The 17779-nt window shown below is 42.5% G+C and overlaps 1 protein-coding gene across 1 annotated transcript in view; it reads right to left on the reverse strand.

Annotated features, from left to right (window-relative positions):
- LOC144260155 (dynein axonemal heavy chain 5-like) overlaps window positions 1-17779 on the reverse strand; it is a 259923-nt gene that overhangs the window by 64117 nt on the left and 178027 nt on the right. The window contains exons 54-59 of the mRNA XM_077808714.1: window positions 12666-12821; window positions 12239-12421; window positions 7824-7994; window positions 6483-6861; window positions 5475-5746; window positions 1913-2077 (exon numbers count right to left, since the gene is read on the reverse strand). Coding sequence (XP_077664840.1) covers window positions 1913-2077; window positions 5475-5746; window positions 6483-6861; window positions 7824-7994; window positions 12239-12421; window positions 12666-12821 — 1326 coding nt within the window. The remainder of the gene's footprint in view (window positions 1-1912; window positions 2078-5474; window positions 5747-6482; window positions 6862-7823; window positions 7995-12238; window positions 12422-12665; window positions 12822-17779) is intronic.

Genomic DNA, 17779 nt, shown 5'->3' on the forward strand with positions numbered 1-17779 from the left:
CATCCAGAAACTGAAGGACAGTGACTTGGTGGTTGCTGTCCATGAAACACTGGATCCTCCCTCTGCCTAAGGGGTATGCTAGGAAACGGTTCAAAAGCAATAGGTAGAAGAGGGAATGTATTAGAAAAGGGATTTTATCTAATATGGAAGTGAAACACCAGAGAATGCACATTTATGTTTATTTTCTGTGTAACTTGTATAAGTTTCCTCTCCCTTACTATTTCATCTTTGAATCTGTGGCTTTTCTATTACATAAACCTTTTGTTTATTTCTACCCCAAGCAGGTCTCTGGTGTGGAAACTGAGTGGAGCTTGTGTCTGGGAGGCTGGTTTCACACCTCCAGGGCCTGTGAACCAGAGGGGAAAAGTCCGAGTATCTTGTAGTTAATAGCATGGGGAGGACGGATTTGGAGAGACTCAGGACTGGACGGTCTGTTAGTGTCATCCTGCAGGGAGTAACTAGGCTGGTGGAAGCCAGGGTGAAACCTTGTGCTTGGGGGCATGATACTGGTGTCAGGGGTCTGGACCAAAGCTGCACAGGATAAAGAAACTAAGCAGGAGGTGGCAGAACCCCTTTCTGGTCTGGGTGATTCCCAGAATGTCACACTGCATCAGATCACAGTAAGGATCTTTTATACTCCAAGGAAGAGCGTCTTCTGATCCCTGGGGACAAGAAGGGTAGCTTGAAGATCCACACTAAAAGGTTTGGGTTTTATTTTGCTTTTAATTTTGAGATTGTCTCTTTCAAGTTACCCCTTCAAATGCACTGCTTCCAACAAAGATACAGATCCTAGTCCCTGTCTCAGGGGTGTCTTCACAACCTCTATTTAAAAATAAAAAATTGGAGCTAAGAAGAAGGATGCCATATTCCCCAGCTCACTCCAACTGCCTCCCTTCCCCACCCAGTGATTGTGTGTTAGCTTCCTAGACCGTAAATTCTCTGGGATGGGGATCATGCCCAGAGTAATCCAACTTGTGTTCCTAAAGTTAGACCCTTAAATCTGTATCTTATTTAAGCACCTAAATAACATTAGCCTGAATTTCAAAGGTGCTAAGCATCCAGAGGTTCGAATGAAGCTAATGGGATCTATGGGTGCTCAGCACTTTGAATATCAGGCCACTCTTACCCAATTTTTATAACATTATGCATCTTTATTTGAAAATTTTGGTCAGAGTCTCATATACATCCTCATAGGCAGGCAGCATAATGGGGATCCATTATTCAGGTGAAAATTTCTTCTCGGTAAATTCATGTTTATATCTACATTTTGAACCATAAATACAAGGGACCACAACCCTTTCCAATGATGCTGTGCTGTTGGTAAGCAATTTTTCATGTATCTACCACGCAAATGTATTGAATGTTATGGTCTCCAGTTTCCTTTTGTCTTTCATCATTCACTGCAGTCACTGACATAAATGAATTGGGAACTATGGCGTGTGTATGTACGGTTCTAGTTAAGAAAGGTGGGTCTGGTTCCCCAAAACACCCTCCACATCAGGGCATCGGCCAGGCTTCCGAGGAACATTTTCACAAATCTGTTCACCTGCTGGATTAATTAAACATTGTTCTATTTCCAACTGTAACTGCCATCAGTTCACAGAACAAACAAAAGATAACAATATACACCACCAGCACTGCTTTTTTGTTACAACTAGATACCTCCTGGTGATCTCTGGCACAGAAACAGCTGTCTCTTTGTACAAACTGACTGGGAAAAGTAGAACAGACCCAAAATCCATTTCCTAAGAACACAGGCATGAACCAAAGTGTGCTCATATGAATGCATGTGAAAAGTGACAAAAAGGGGTGAGCTCACTGCAAATCAAAATTCAATTTCTAATTCAACAAAATATTCATCGATAATTTTTACCACTGTTCATGCAGCTCTACTAAATACGATTTAATATACCTTTGATTTTGCAAGACGCTCTATATTTTCAGTGGGATCAGATCCCATAGATAAAAAGCAAGTCAAGGGTGTTCGACAGTCACTTTCAGTCCACATTGCTTCCATATCAAGGATAAATCCTTCTGCATATTTCACACCGAGAGATTCTGCAATGTAGTGCCGAGCCTGCAACAAACATTTCCAAATACATATTAAATAATCTTACTTGTATACCCTTACCCACATCAATGTGTGTCACACAAACCCAATGTCTACTACCATGGAAACTGAGGAACCATTCACAGATAGCCCTGTTGGACCGGATGGAGGAGCTAGATCTAAGTTTAATTTTCAGTTTAACTTAAACCCAAGTTACAAATATTATAGCTTTAAATAGAAAATTTCTTACCTGATGCTGTCCTTTCTGGGACTGACCTATTCCCAGTCCAAGACATGTGGGCAGCACCTCTCCTGTAAATACTGGAAGCAGCTCAGATTTTATCCATAAGGCTCTGGGCCTTGCCCATACCCTTTCTGCCCTGATTTCACATGAGTACTTCCAAAGCTAACTTGAAAGAGTAAATTTTGACTGGGATATAAAACATAACCTTTTGGACAATAATGCCTCTTCAAGTGTACTAACTATATATATGAATCTTGAAGAGTCCCATTAAAGAAGCACCCGGAAGGACTTATCTTGGGCGTGAGTGGGCTGACAGGGAACTAAATTTTTCATTACAGATCATGACCTCTCCCCCAGTCCAAGATATGTGACTTAGTGAGCAGATTAGGCAGACTCTGAACCGTTCTAGAACTGGTTTATCCACAGCTGTTGTGACAAAGTTCCTCCTCTGCCTTGGTGGGTCCTGCGCTTATTGGTGGATTTGCTTGCCTCAGAGATTCACGGCAGCCCTCAGTTTGGCCACTTTTGCTAGTGGCTCAAACCTGCCGTCCACTCAGCTAATCTCATCACTGGCCAGCATAGGGGAAACTAGAACAACCCCCGCAGTCTCTGTGTCCCACCTAGTGGGTCAGGGACAGACCAGATCCCTTTCCAATTTAGACCTTCCCTTCTGGTGTTTCTCACAGACCAGGTGAACTCCTCCTGTGTCCGAACAGGAGTTGGGAGGATGGGGGGGGAACCCGGGCCCACCATCTACACCGGGTTCCAGACCAGGGCCCTGTGGATAGCAGCTGTCTACAATATTCCCTGTATCAGCTGTGTGACAGCTACAACTCCCTGGGCTACTTCCCCATGGCCTTCTCCCAGCACCTTCTTTATCCTCACTGCAGGATCTTCCTCCCGAAGCCTGATCAAGCTTGACCTCTTCAGTCCTCCAGCAGCACACCTTCTCACTCTCTGCTCCTTGCGCACTCCCCTACTAACTGATTGGAGGTCCTTTTTAAACCAGGTGTCTAGATTAGCCTGCCTGCCATCATTGATTCTAGAAAGTTCTTAATTGGCTCTAGGTGTCTTGATTAGCATGCCTGTCTTAATTGGTTCTAGCAGGTTCCTGATTGCTCTAGGGCATCCCCTGCTCTGGTCACTCAGGAAACAGAAAACTGTTTATCCAGTGGCCAGTATATTTGCCTTCTACCAAACTCCTATACCCCACTGGTCTGGGTCTGTCACACTGTGTAGACTTTGGTGATGCAGCTTATCCAGCTGGCAATGGGAGATTTAGAAACTTTCAGACCCCAGAATATAGGGAGAAAGGAAGTGAATAGAGGTATTTTTTCTTAACTGTTTGGTTCCACTAAGGTATATTTTAACTGTTCGTTTCACATCTAGCATGTGCCGTGCTCTTCCTTTCAAAGGAAGAATGCTCTTCTATGATACCTGGAATAAAGATTTTGTCTTTGTAATGAATGTTTCTGCAGTATGCAAAAGGGCCTTGTCTTCATGGAAGAGGCAATGATGGTCATCCCTTCTAAGAGTGGAAATTCTATAACTTCTTCTTGCTGACTTGATTACAGCCTGGACCCCTCATCTCTACTCTGCCATTGGCCAGGAAATGGAGAGAAACACTCCTGAGGGTTCCCAAATCCTCCTCATGGAAGGAAGGAGATTTGGAAAGAATGAAAGACTCCTTGCCAAGTGGTTCAGTTGCACACTTGCGAATGCAAGAGGGAACTGTGGACCTTTTTTTCTGGTGGACTGGGCCAGGGGATTTACCCCACAAAGAATCCCTGATCAGTGAGGACAGAACCACCTGCTAAGTTTCAAATGCTAAAGAGGATGGATACACCATCCAGACTCAGAGTTTCTTCTCCTGGCAGAATGAGGGTCCATGGGCTGGGAGTAATTGTGGTATATAGAGAGTCCCTTCTCAGGCTCCTCCTACACCTAAGCTGCCTAACTCCATAAGAAGGGTTCCAGGTTGTAGATCAGTGGCAGAGATAGGTGTCTCCCTGCAGCCTGGACTTAGATGCCTATGTCTAAAAGAGGGACAGAGGTTAGGACACACTTCGCTTGTTGGCATCTCCCAATGGATAGCTTAGATTGCTCCCCATCTAGTATGCTGGCTTTTGTGGATTGCATTATTGGGCACTTATCTCTCCCCATTCCTTGTACAGGGAACCTAGGCTCCTAACTCAGGCTTTGTGGATCACAATGTTGTTCCTGTGATTTTCTAGGTGCCTAAAAGTTTAGCATTGCAATGCTGAGTGCCAAAATGTCTAACTCCTTTTGTGCATCTAGGCCTGGGGTATACAGATATTATGGTGGAGCAATCACTAGATCATAAGCACCGATTCTGTGCATGCTCCTTTGTGCTCACATCCATCAGCCACCCACCGACCAACTGTTCGGTGGGCTCCGCCGATCAGCTCCACCCCATCCTGCCCTGGCGCCTCCCGCCCACTGCCAATTAGCTGTTCAGCGGCTGCTGGGTGTATGGGGAGGAGTGGGGAAGGGGCACGGAGGAGCCTCGGGGGGGTGGAGTGGGTGTGGGGCCTTGCGGGAAAACGTGGAGTGCTGGGTGTCCTCTAGATGAAGAAGGGGCGCTACTCCACAATTTACCTGTAAGAGTTGGAATAATGATAGATGAGATAGGAGAAGTGAGATGCTCCTCTTTAGTCTGGCTACAGGCATAGAATTTGGAGTGAGAGTGGAAGGGACGTGATTAGAGCTGTACAAATAACAGATTTATGAGTTTGCTGGCAATTAAAAAAAAAGGAAAATTGTTTTGTGTCGACCTGTTCCATATTTGCAATGTGCCTTTCAGAGATTCAAACTGAACTGTTCTCTTTCCACTGCTCAAGTGAAGAAATGAGACTGTGTCTTCTTATGTGAAGAACCACAAAAGCTGTACAAATTTCAGGACTATACTGTATAGCTGTGCCACTGTGTAATCCTTCCTGGCACATAAAGCAATAAAATAGCTCTAACAAATTAATTAACATATTACATATTTTTTTAATTTGTTATAACCAGCTACGTAAAAAGTATCCATAAAATATTTCCAAACCTTCAGAACAGGCAATTGGATTTCTACCATATATTTTGTTGCAAAACCAAAGAAACTTATATCAATAATGCTCGCTTATGGCTTATACCGTACATTAAATCTCTCCTTCTCACCTGAGCAATGGTATGATCAGGACACCAGCTCCGGATAAGGAGCAGTTTACGGAATGTATCCAGTAAACTGTCATACCCATCAGGAAGAGGGGCCTCTTCAGGTGCTTCTTTATCAAACCAGGATTTCCAGGCCTTTTCATTCCTTGTAACTTGCCCCAGAAGCTGATTAAAAGGGTACAGATTAGATAACTGTACAAGATTGAGCCATGTCATGTCAAGGATCCACTTCTTTGGTTTTGGCTGTACAGAGTTCAGATCCAAACTTGCACCTCCTGCAAGATGAAAAGCATTGTGAAGAAAGCATACATTATTTAAGCCAAAAATTATGAGTCAGCAAAGTACTTAACTCTTAGTAGTAACCATCTTATGGAATTTGCAAACAGAAATTTGGACTCCCAAAACTGCATTGCAAAACTTTGTTAATTCAGAAGGATTGTTTATAACCCAAAGTCCACAAAATGGAAGGGAGAAAAGGTGGTCTTGTATTAACACGCAGGAGGAGTCAAGAGATCTGGGCTCTTAGGGCATGACTCTGAAGTGTACAATGCCTCCTGAGGGGTAGAAGTTAAAGGTTCTCAGCAGACCACAGGGCGGTTATCTTAATTTCTCCATTATTCATTTTCCTCATCTGAAAAGTGGGAATAATTGCCTACCAAATAGGGTGCTGCATGAAAGCCCCCAGAGCGGAAGGAGAGAGGATCCGAGGACAATCTCATCCTCCTTCCTCTAGGCCAGAAAACCTGGCCTAGAATGAGGAAGCACATGATGCATCCTTGTCAAGGGCATCACAATGCTCATGCTCTTCTTGCATGCCAGAAGGCACAGTAGCTGTTTGCACCACCACCCCACCAAGGTCGATTGCTTAATGCCACCACCATGGAATCCTTAACTAATGGATCCTGAGATCCTTGGATGGAAGGCACAAAATACTGGTAGTATAAATATTGCAAAGTGCTGGTTTGACAACTCATGGATATATTTAAATAGGAACATATTACAAGAAACTACCTTTGATGAGTGTCTGAAACTCATTGTGAGAAATTTTCTTGGCCTGCAAGTCAATCTTCAGTGCCATGAGCAATGTGAAGAGGAACTTGTGATTTTCATACAGCCCTCGCACAGTGTACTTGTATACTTCATAGGTGAGATGCTCAATTATGTTGGCTACTCGTTTGGCTGTGATCTGAGATTTCAATGATTTTTCCACCGATAGATCAAAAATGCCAAGGAATTGCCGTAAGGATGTTTGGTACATTACATTTACCAAGCTCATTTCCACAATTAGGAAATAAAGGATGCTGCCACGACAAGCAACTGGACGATACTCTTCACGTGCGGTGTTGATTTTCACCTCTGCCTCTGCTGCAACATTTAACTTTTCACTCACCTTAAAATACATTGAAAGACCATGTAGATTATGTTGTGTCACTTGCGATTTATACAGCAAAGATAGAAAGGAAGGTATTGATTAAGAAGATAACAGTATTTTTATTTAAATTTTACTTTTTATTGTAAGAGCTTCTGGGCAGGCACTGTGTCTTCATATGTGTTTGCACAACCACAGTGTACTTTGATACTGCTTGGGCCCACTAGGCATTATTTTATTAAAATGTGCCCCGCCAGAGTTGTATTTTCTGTAGAGAACGCAAGGTAGGCTTGCAGAGGGCTCCCTGTGCTGCTGTGAGGCTGCTGACACCTGATCCCTGCAGCTGTGAGTGGGAGGCTGTGACCCTAACTTGGCAGAGCAGAGACTCCCTAGGCAATATAAGAGACTTAGGAGGAGCCCCCAGCCACAGGGGAGGCCACCCCAACTGCTGAAGGATCCTGCCGTAGACTTGTGCTTCTCTTCCTCCCCGTTCCAGTCCCGGCTGGGGGATCTCTGCTCTGCCCTGCCAGGACCACAGCCTTCCCAACTCACCCCCACCCAACACACCTTATGCTTCCAGAAATCGTGTGTCAGCAACCCTGGGGGCGGTGCAGGAAGTCCTCTGCAGCTCAGCTCTTATAGGAGCGAGTGAGCAGGTCCTGGGCTCCCTGCACTCTGCTACAGGGCTGGTGACACCCGATCCCTGGAGGCACAAGGTGCTGCGGCGGGAAGGAGAGAGGCTATACTTGTGCCAACTTTTATCAATTGATGTTTTTCCCCAGATTTCAGTGTATTTGTTGAAACTGGTGTTTACTGATCTTTAGCCATTAAAATTGATTCCTGCCAGGCCTAATTAGATTATTTATTTGTTATACAGTCAGATATTAGGTAGTATTATAAACTGTGGTACAACAGCAAAGAGGCGAGTCTGTTCAGACAATATTTAAATAACAAAATATATCCCCAATTTATTCAAAAGTCACCTCTTCTGCAGTTATTTTAGTGATTCTTAGGACTTCTATCAGAGATTCATCATCAACCAGAGACCCTTCTGTGCTGGTTAGACGGAAGAGAAGACTGTCTTCAAGATCCTGCATTTTCCTCTTGTTCGATGTCACTTCTTCCATCAGCTTGACTCTTTCTGCCTCCAGTTCCTACAGAAGAAAATATTAGAATCTTTAAAGTTTATTCAAAGGAGAGACGACTTATACCCATGCAGAAAATGCATGATTTCATGTATGGCAGAAAGAACGGGAATTTTTCTACTGTTTCTCTAAGACACAAAAATGTATGTAAAATGGGATGTATGCGCATACTGTATTAATTTGAGTAATGGAGCATATGGATTAATGAAATAGTAGGTTGAGTATCAGGAAAACTTCCTGACAGTAATGTTATGAAGCTGTAGTAAAAGACACATTGTTTTGGATAGTTAAAATTAGACTGGACAGAGGACTGGAAAATGTAATGCAGGGACTAATCTTGCATAGGCGGGGGAACTGGATAGATGACCTTTTCCATTTCTAACTTCTATTATTCTTTGGTTTAGCAAAGTAACAATTTTCTCTCAGCTTATAAAGCAAGAGATGCTCTAGTGGTGAACATCTGTACAGTGTGACCTTTCTATAATATTTCTACAAGAAAGATGAACAACGGAGCAGATCTTCAGCCCATTCAATCTGATTTGTGCTGCTTCAGTGGCATAATACAGACCCAAAGACGGCGTAAGTGGCCACCTCTGGAGTCCCTTTGCATAAATGGAGTGTTGGGGTATGCCCATGAAGGGCCTCTAGGCCCAGCTGCTGGAAGACCCTCTTGACCCATCCTCTGCAGGGAGGATGCTTTGCCTCTCCTAAACTTTCAGTTTATTTAGCCTTAAAGATTAAACCTTTTATTGTAAAATTGGTATTTTTTAAACAAATTATTGGTTTATCTCTATTCATAACTCCTGACAATCTATTTTCATTCATTTCAATATGTCGTGTTACTGAGACAATGGAACTCTGTTCTGAATGCTGTACATTTTATTTGTGTTATATCAAGCATCACCCCCTTACTGGCAGCAATTCTATTTACAGTGGTATATGATCATCATCCCCTTTTGCCAGAGAGAAGAGAGGGAAGAGATTTCCCCCTGCAGAGGTCTCCCTTTACCTGGGCCAGGCCATACTGGGCCTCCCCATCCATCACTTCCTTCCTGTGCTCTTTTTAAAACACTTGCCTGTTAATGGACAATTTAGCTCATTAACTTCCTAACCCCACTCTTGCCTAGTAACCAGGCACCCCTTGACCAATTAGGCCTTCTCTAGGGGAACCTAATTGCTGCCAGTAATGCCCAGAGTACTGGCTCAAATTCCATCTCTCAGCACTCTGTCACAGGCACTCTGTCATACTTCAGCAGAGTCTTTGAGCATGTATTTATCTTTAAATATACCTTTAAATTCAATTTAATACAGTTTTCATTCCATATTTAATACTTTAATGTATATCTTCAAAAAATGTTTAAACAATTTTTCTCCCTTTGCCCCTCAATGCTAGGCTTCTGCCTGCGAAGAATTTTTATGGATGCATTTATAATATCAGAAAATAGCAGTTTAGAACAGAAGTAGTGACAGCACCTTCACTATCATGGTGCAACAGGGTTCTTCTATCATTATCATCACCCAAGTGGTTTCAGCAACACCTTTTTAAGATGAGAAGAACACACCCTCCACTGGTTATGCGTTTTATTGATTCCTGTAGCAGCCCTTAAGAATGTCAGGGCTCTTTTTTTCATTTTTAATCTGTTGCTGAAGGTCAGTAGTTGTGTACTTGCCTTCCTGATTATAACAGGAGGCCTGCTTTTCAGTTTCTCTGATACAATTTACAATTTATCATTATCAGAGAGAGCTCCCTTGGTTTTGAGTTTCTGTGGCAGAACGTTAATCTTTTCTTGAGAGAAGAGGGACAGGTACCTTAACTATTTTATCTCTGCTAAAAGGGAGAGGTTTAATAAATGTTTATCATTTCACAATTGCATCCTAAAGCAGTAGATAGTGCTAATTCTAAACAGATATTCTGCAGCCCTAGTTAGCAAGGCATTGACTGCTAAACTTTCCAGTAAGTAATCAATTAAACCATGAAGTGGCAGGGCAGAGATGAATAGAAAAGGTCTAAGAAGGAAAGAAATGAAGTTGCAGAACTTCACAGGGTTGATGTGAGGGAGTAAGGCTCTGCAAAACACTAGCGATAGGATTTTCAAAGCACTCAGCACTGGCCTAACTCTGTTCCCAATTAAATCAACAGGAGTTTCAAAGGGCACAGTCAGACCACAGTTGAGCACTTTTGAAAATCCCATGTTAGATTTCCTCAAACACTAGAGACAGGCCTGGGTTCACAAAATTGATTTAAGGTCAGCAGCCCTTTTGCATGTAATAAACTCAATTTTTAAACATTCTGATTTATGAAAATCTTTTTCTCATTGAACAGGAAGCCTGTGCTACATATCAGGGAACAAGGAACTGCCTCAAAACCAGGCTGGTTCAAGTGGATGCTTTCATGTATGGAATATATGTTACTCTACATCTTTATTTTTATTAACATTTTCTCTCTCCTCAGCTCCTTCCCCCCACCATTCTCTCCTATGTGAGAGTAAGCCCAATAAAACTTACACTTTCATTCAATTTTTTGTACTCACAGTCTTTGAGTTGGTTCAGAGTTATGCAAAACAAGTGTGACACAGAGACCCATTGATTCTTCACTACTCTGTCAGCAACTCTTGTCAGCTCACTACACCTAACACACTGTTGTCATGATATACAACCAAAAGTTGGCATGTAATACGCCATTGGAAAAAAATAGCTTACTGATCATTAATATTCTTACATGATGTATGTACAAGGTATGTACTAAGTGTTATAGACCCGTGCTAGTATTATGTTCTTAAAATGTGTTTGTCTAGGGCAGACTGGGCTTATGCATTGCTTGCCAGAGGAATGTGTATTTCTTTATCTGACCAGCCTGGTCATGAGGCAACCACAATGAAGGCATATTTACATAAAAGGTAAACAAAGTCATCAACCTACCAAGTCAAGATAGCCCCTTGCGAGGGGCTGAACCTCAAATGATAAGTAATTGAAACAACTGATTGTATACATTATTACTGTTTTATACAAGTGCATCAAGTAAGGTCCATTTGGAAAGCCACTGACACACTGGTGATTAGTATCATTGTAAAACGTATGCATTAACACTATATGAGAAATTATGAATACTCACTGATACTATGCTTTAAAGTCTGTGACCACGAAGGGAGAAACAGGTTTTCTCCCAGATCGGAGGGAAGGCAGCTTTCTACCCGTCTCCAATTAAATTAAGCCAGGTGTGACCAAAAACAATGGAAGCCCAATTTACATACAAATCAGCAGGGGAATGGGAAGTCCACAGGAAGGAAAGAATAGCATGAGATCATCCAGAGCCCAGGGACAATACAGTGAGTTTGGGAAGATATAAGGGGAGAGAAGCTTCTTGGCATCCATCACTGGACAGACACCAGGGGCCAGAGCTTTTACAAGCTGAGAAAGATGGGGCCTTCAACCAAGGGGTTGAAGTCTTTGGGATCTGACTATAAATGAAAAATCTGCTTAGGCAAAGATCTTTCACCTAGGAAGACAAGGGAAACCAGCACTGTGTACGTCTGTGGAAGGTCTTGACTAAGAGAAAGTCAGCCATGGCTGGGAAGAAAAAGATTGGTAAGAAAACTACCTTGAGCAAAGACTGTAACTTGTAAAGTTAGGTCTTAAGCACTAGAAAGAGTATTTTTACTTTTGTTGGTTTGTAACCCATTCTACCTACAATCCCTTCTACTTGGTATCACCTAACCTATGTCCTTTTGTTAATAAATTTGTTTTACTTTTATTCAAAACCAACCTCGTGTTGTATTTGAATTGAAGTGACTGTTAACCTGTACTTTTGTCCCTTTAAAGGAGCAATGAAACTTATTGTTTCTCTGAGTGTTCCAGGAGGGAGCTGGACACTTCAGGTCAGACAGTTTGGGGAAAAATTGGGACTGGGAGTGTGTTGGGGGTCACGCTGCAAGCAGTAACCAAGGTTGGTGGAAACCACTGCGGAGCTGGTGTGTTGTAGGCAAGCTCCTAGGATCAGAACTCTGAACCAGGGCTGCACATCACACAGACACTCAGGGAACCATGCGGTTGTCTGCTGGCTGTTGGTGCCCAGGCAGTGAGTCAGAGCAGCAAAGCATCTAAGGCACCCGGAGTTACGGGGCAGGTGATGACACAACTTCTCACTGTTCTGGGTTGCAACCTGAATTGTGACAAGTCAACTCAAACTGCAAATATCAAGTAAGCCTTCTTTTTACACCAGTTCAAATGTTGCTAACCCAAAGATCAGCATTTACCTGTTTTTCAGTCAGAATGACATGGCCAAGGAGCTGATCTTCCAAGCCTTTCATGGTAACAGTAAAATCAATCACAGCCGTTTTTGCACTGATTTCTGGAGTATAGGCAGGATTAGCCAATTTAGTTGTTATATAAAGGGTAAATCCCTTCATTACATCTACCTCCTTGTCACCTACTTTTACCTGAAAATAAAATATAAATACATTTTTCATTTTTTAACAGCTCACTTTCCAACAACAGTTGTTTCTTCCGATGAAAGATGATCCCCTCTTAAAAAAAATCAGATAAATTATTTACTTAAATAAATGATTGCTGTCTGCCTGTCTAAACATTTCAAAGGTGCAATCACTATGGTGTCTAGTCACCAGCCGATATCAGGTATCTATGACACTGTCCTTTTATTTTCATGTTCAAAATTCATCTTACTTTATGAGTTGAGCCAGATTTTATGAAATTTTTTTCCAAAATGTTATCCAGAGCAGGGTCGAGTTCTTCTCCAACATCTTCTATTAACAAAGGTCTTCCTAGGGAAAGGCAGTCTTCTAGGTGACTCCTGAAGTATTTGTGGTTCAGAGACGTACCCTATGGAGATTTGCTTATAATAAAATCCAGTTTTGCTCTATACAGTGATCAACATAAAACCAATCAGAATTTTTTAAACATTCAATTCACAGTGAGAGATCCATATATATCACCACAATTTTTGGGCCTACTCCTGCTCCCATTTAAATTAATAGAAGTTTTGCCGTTGACTTGAATGGGAGGAGGATCTGCCTCTTTGCTTTTCCTCATTATCTATTTTATTTGCTTGCTTTACCTGGCTCCCATCACTGCAGTGCCTGAGTACCTCATAAACATTAATGACTTTATCCTCACAACACCCACGTGAGGCAGAGAAGTGTTACAGTGGATGATCGACAGGGGGCAGCTATTGTGAGGTACTGAATGCCTCCTGAGAGGTGTTGAGAACCTTCAGTTGTCATTGACTTCAACAGGAGCTCAGCACTTCACGAGATCAAATCCCTTCCCAAATCTTTGAATATCAAATGGTCTGATCATGATTTATTTATAATTCTTAAATTGCGTGTAAGTCTTTTTCAGTCTTTGGATGAAAATAGAATAGTGTTCCTCATCAGCCTGGTAAATTGTGTTTTTTCAGATGACACTAAGATACACACACAATTAAAATGAAGAAAGCCCTTGCCCAGAAGACATAGATTCATAGAAAAGTAGGACTAGAAGGGACCTCGATAAGTCACCTAGTCCAGTCCCCTGCAGTGAGGCAGGACTAAGTATTATCTAGCATCTCTATGTATACCTTTTCAATTAAAATGTTAAGAAATATAGTAAACAGATATAATTAGATAAATATAAAACATATAATTGAAAAGATTACAACTATAGTTGTTCACACTTTTAGCCTTGTTAAAACTGAAGTATGTATAAAACCACCATAATAGCACTATGCCCATAGTTTCTGTCAAATTAGGTTGATGGATGAGAAGAAATTTATTGAGAAATAAGATAAACACAACAACCGCACAGGAAATGAAGATGTTCCAGATATGATGCTATGACCTAAACCCTCACTCTTCCGAGGATCTGGCCTAACCCTTTTCACCCCTTGACTCCCACCTTGAAGGCCAACCTTACATAGGGAGGTTTGGTGTATGGTCCAGAACCCCTAGACCAATGTCTGTTGAGTAGTCCCACTCCTAGAAATTATAAACACAGCTAAAACCATGTAAAAAAACCTAAAATGTAAAAAGAGATGAAGAGAGAAGGAGGAATTTTAATATACTTTCAAAGAGACCTGGAAAAGAAAAAGGGATGTTTATAAATCTAAATGTTAGCAAAAAACCCCAGTGTGTTTTTTCACATGAAGAACTGGGGAGAAAATGTTTTTGACTTTAAATTCTGATATAACTACTGGTCTGATGTTAGAAAATTGATGAAAAAGTTATTTCAGGGCCAGTATCCCCCAAGTTCCCATGGGCATGGTGCTAGGAATATATACTGATATGTCTGAATTTAAATAAAGACAGACATCTATTCAAAATGTGTGTGGTTACACCCAATAAATGTACTTTATCACTCTGGTTCCCAAAACATGTATCCTACACAGAACCAGCATTGGGAAATTTCTTACGTATAATTTACTGTCTGCTATCAGCGTGTCCCACAATTTTGGATGCTTCAGCTACTCTCCTCTTTCTGCAGCTCATGGAGGGAGATCAGCATTTTGGAATGCAAAATTTAGCCATGCCCCCTCTGCTCCTGCTTGAGCCAAATGAGTTATTCCCAAACTGTAAAACTTGCATATTATTATTAACACATATTCCAGAGATAACGAAATAACTATATACATTAGACCAAGGAAGATGATTATATGCTAATGACTATATCTGACTCTTGACTCATGAGCCATCTAGGGAGGGCAGAATTGTGGGAGACACTGCTAGCAGAAATTAAATTATTGGCAAGAAATTTTCTTTTCTGTAGCCTTGCATCTCCCACAATTCCAGATGTTTGGGTAGTAGCGAGTAGTGATCAGGTGTAGGGAGGGATATGAAACAAAAGTTTGGTAGGAAAAAAGTACCTCCCTTTTGTAAGCTCATTCAGAAGTCTGTATTATATTTGGGCCACCGCCTGCAGTGCCTTTCTGCCGAAGGAGGCCTCTGTATTGCTGTCCATCTTGTATTGCCTAATGAAGGGGTAATTTATAGACCATGTGGCCACGTTGCAACTGTCTGAAATTGATGCACTTGGTCATTCTGTCCACAAGGTTTCTAAGGATCTTGTGGACAGCACCTTGATCCCTTCTGGGACAGGAGCCTCTGATGATTTGTTCTACAATACACAGTCTAATCCACCTACAAATGCAGAACGTGGAAGTTCTGAGTCCTTGCTATTTCATGTGGAAGGACGTGAATAAGGAGCTCAATCGTCTCAGGGATTCTTTATGCTTGAAACAAAATTTCAATACTCTTCTGACATTTGAGGTCTGCCACACCTTTTCAGTTGGATGTTGTGGTTTTTGACGGAACAAAAGAAACACAACTTCTTTGGAAGTGTGGAAAGATGAATTCACCTTAGAAAGAAAGAATTCTGGTGTCCTGAGCACAACCTTGCTCTTGTGGAACATGCAATATGGCTCCTGTATAGATAAGGCTGCCTGCTCTGACACTTGCCTGGAGGATGTGACAACTAATAAGAAACAAGTCTTAGTCGGTAAATAAAAGGCTGACACTGAAGTCAGATGCACTAAGAGCTCATCAGGGCCCTCAAAACTGGCAGAAGGTCACCAGTGTGGCTTATCAAACTCCTTGAAAGAAAGTGGCTATCTGTGCATTGTCTGCCAGGGAGCCCGAGGATAACCTGCTACTAAGAGCAGACACCTGACACGCAACAGCACTGGTTTGAAGGCCTCTATCTATGGCTTCTTGGAGAAGTCCAGTATGGTTGGAATTCCTGGATTTCTGGGATACACACTGTGCTCTTGGCACCAGTTGTTGAATCTGGACCAGAGCTGATAGTGTCAATACTCTCCTAGATGAAAGTAATTTTTTAATGACTCTGGTGGACTGACCAAGACCTTCTAGTTCTTCCTTTTCAACAGCAAGGCTGTTAGTTGAAGCTGTTTTGGGTCCAGATGAAGTTGGCGACCTTGCAAGAGGATATCCAGTCTCCATGAAAGCTGGAGTGGGAACTCTAGTTTCAGCTCTGTAAGGTCCGGGAACCCAGGTCTCTGCAGTCAATGAGGAGTTATCACTATTACCGTAGCCTGTTCTCATTTTCTGGACCATCTTCTCCAGTAGTGGAAAGGGTAGAAATTAGAAAGTAGGCCCTGCGGCCAACTGCATGATAAGGCAACTGTCCCCGTGGATCTTGGGTCTGCCTCCCTCTGAATCAATCATAGGAATGTAGGACTGGAAGGGACCTCAGTAGGTCATCTAGTCCAGTCTCCTGCACTCAAGGCAGAACTAAGCAATGACTAGACCATTCCTGACAGTTTCTTAAAAACTCCAATGACAGAGATTCCACAACATCCCTAGGCAATTTATTCCAGTGCTTAACTGGACAGGATCGAAAACCTCCTGATTCAGGTACCACTCAGAGTTTTTGACCATGCACCTAAGTCAGTCTGCCTTTTGGTTCAAGTCCCCTGTGATGTGGATTGCTTTGAGAGAAAGGAGGAACTGTTCTGCCCATCTCATTATGTCCATTGCTTCTGTGGGTAGTGCTGGACTCCTTGTTCCCCCTTGGTTGTTTAAATATGCGACCACAGTCATATTGTCTGACTGAACCAGGACACGGTTCAGCCTTTGGGTAGGCTGGAACCTTTGCAGAACTAGTTTGACAGCTCTCAGTTCTAGGAGGTTTATGCTCTGAGCCTTTTCCTCCTCGCTCCAGAGGCCCTGGGCTGTTTTGGGTTTCCAAGTGAGCTCCCCAGCCTTCCAGGTTGGATTCAGTTGCCAGGACTAAAGGAAGTGGAAGGCAGTTGGGTATGCCCTTGTGGGCACTGTAGCGGGCTCACCACCATTGTGAGGAGTTGAACATCTGTGTCAGAACCCACAACTGATCTTTCATGTGTTTCGGGGAGTGGTACCACACCTTTAGTATGATGGCTTTAAGACTGCTGATACATGATTGTCCTCATGGAGTGACCCCTCTGCATTATACCAGCAGTCCTAGCACTTGGAGAAATAGTGCTAGGGTGGGCCTCCTGAAGCTCTGGATCAAGAAAATACATTCCTGGATGGAAAAATAAAACTGTTCTTGGCATTGGTGATGAAGCTGTGCACCTGGAGGAGTTTCAACATCCGATATGTGTGGCTCTGTGCTCTGCTGATGGCGACAGATTAAAATGTCATCCAGGAAGGTACAGGTGAATTTCCTGTGACCTGAGTATAGCTATTATTACCACCACCATCTCTATAAAAACCCTTGAGGCCAACGTCATGCTGAACAGGAGAGTTTAGTACTGATAAATGTTTCCTACATAGATGAATCTCGGAAGTCTGAAGTGGCACAGACTGATGGGGATATGGAGATATGCATTCGCTAGACCTACTGAAGACAAGAAGTCCTCCTGGGGTAGGGATGACACCACAGAGGCCAGGGTCTCCACCCAAAACTTCATTTTCTTTATCCACCTGTTGCGCCTTTTGAGGTTAAGACTGGCTGTGATACCTCATCCCCCTGCCTCCCCATGCACTTCTGTACAATAAAGAAGATGGAGAAGAACTTGGAGAATCTTTCCTCTGTGGGGACACTCCCTATCACTCCCATATCCAGAAGATGAGATATTTCATTCTGGATTAGATTTTGTTTTATGGGGTCATTGGAGCTGGATGACTGGATGAAGAATGGATGGGGTGAAGCCCACAGTTTGAAAGAGTATCCCTGGCTCACTGTCTCCCTGACATGTCTGTGGTTAATGAAAACCATTCCTTTAGGAAATGGGAAATCCCACCTCTTAGCTTCAGTTATTGATGGAGGTTTGTGTAAACAGTGGATTGGGGCATGGGGGGGACCTG

Source organism: Eretmochelys imbricata, chromosome 2, assembly GCF_965152235.1.
Source record: "Eretmochelys imbricata isolate rEreImb1 chromosome 2, rEreImb1.hap1, whole genome shotgun sequence".
In the NCBI taxonomy this organism is placed as follows: domain Eukaryota; kingdom Metazoa; phylum Chordata; order Testudines; family Cheloniidae; genus Eretmochelys; species Eretmochelys imbricata.